General features: G+C 40.9%; 1 protein-coding gene across 1 annotated transcript in view; it reads right to left on the minus strand.

The window, feature by feature from the left end:
- Positions 1-949, minus strand: part of tgfb3 (transforming growth factor, beta 3) — a 13220-nt gene extending 12271 nt beyond the window's left edge. Inside the window, exon 1 of the mRNA XM_032500323.1 lies at positions 173-949. Coding sequence (XP_032356214.1) covers positions 173-518 — 346 coding nt within the window. The 5' untranslated portion in view covers positions 519-949. The remainder of the gene's footprint in view (positions 1-172) is intronic.
- Between the last annotated feature and the right edge of the window lie 375 nt (positions 950-1324).

Below are 1324 nucleotides of genomic sequence, written 5' to 3' on the forward strand. Positions count from 1 at the left end.
AAGTTTGGGCACCATACGTCTGAAAAGGTTGGCTGCATGGCGCACTGACAAAACAAAATTTCAAGCAAATCACAAATAATTTTTCCAGCCTATGTTTTAATCACACATATGTAGAAAATAAAAGATTTGTAGTTTAATAGATGAGTATAAGTTGCAAAAACAATAAACTTACTGTTTTCTGGCGGACCATTGATCATGTTGAACTTGTAAATCTCTTTGGCATAGTACTCAGTCTCCGTGTTGTCCTGTCCACAACTCTGATGCCTGTCTCTTCCCAGCTCCTCAATGAGCTCTCTGGTGCTGTTATAAAGGGCAAGGACCTGAAACGGTACTTGACTTGGACCTGTTGTTTGAGGTGGACTGGTCAGACGGAGTTTACTGAGAATCTGTCCCCGGACCGCCTCTACTCTCTTTTTCTTTATGTGATCGATGTCCACAGTGGTGCAAGTGGATAGCGAGAAAGTCATTGTCACACAGTTTGAGAGGAGAAAAAACAAAATTGCTTTTCCCAGATTCATATTTACTCTGCGTTCACTCACAACCGAGGCTTGTCAAGTAAAAGAAGAAAAAAACTAATTAAAGTCCGATTTGAATAGAATCCCGTTTCTCTTTTCATTCAGGTCGTGAATGAGTTCTGTTCCTGTTGGAATCCCATTTTCTTAAGTGCTATGTCATCTTTGCAAAATACGCATCTGCATGGGAGAAAATCCGTGCAATTTTGGAAAATAATCTCAACTCTTCATAAAAACTCTTTATTCTACTCTTCATTCCCCCTTATCTCATGCAAGCATCTCTTCTTTTCTTCCTGAGTTTACTGGGCTCCGATCTCGGCACCGCGGTTCAGTTTCCCCATTGCATTGGGCTCTTGCCAGCCACTTGTGCTTGTGGAGTTAGTGCGCCACTCTGCTCTCTCGCTGCAGTCCGGCCTCAAACACACTCAAACGCTCTCCACTCTCACTCATACTTTATAGTCACAAGTGACGTTTTCGAGGGAGGGGCAGCAAGTTCTGCCTCTGTTCGGATAATGAGATCGGTCCTATTCAGAAATGCATTTAATAGGACTACAAATTGAAGCCTTGGCCTATATGGCCAGACTCTAGAAAATGCATTGTATTCTATTGTATGTGTGATTTCGCAAAAAAGGCTCTCGAGGAAAGAAGTAAACTCATTGGTTGTAGCCTACTGATTTGTCGATGGAATAGTTTTCTGGATGAAGAGGAAAAATAGCCAACCATTTTTATTTTAATTAAGACTGAAGTTTATCAATCAATCAATCATCAATCAGACTTTATGTATAAAGCACTTTTTTACACACACACACACA

Source organism: Etheostoma spectabile, chromosome 20 (genome assembly GCF_008692095.1).
Source record: "Etheostoma spectabile isolate EspeVRDwgs_2016 chromosome 20, UIUC_Espe_1.0, whole genome shotgun sequence".
NCBI lineage: Eukaryota > Metazoa > Chordata > Actinopteri > Perciformes > Percidae > Etheostoma > Etheostoma spectabile.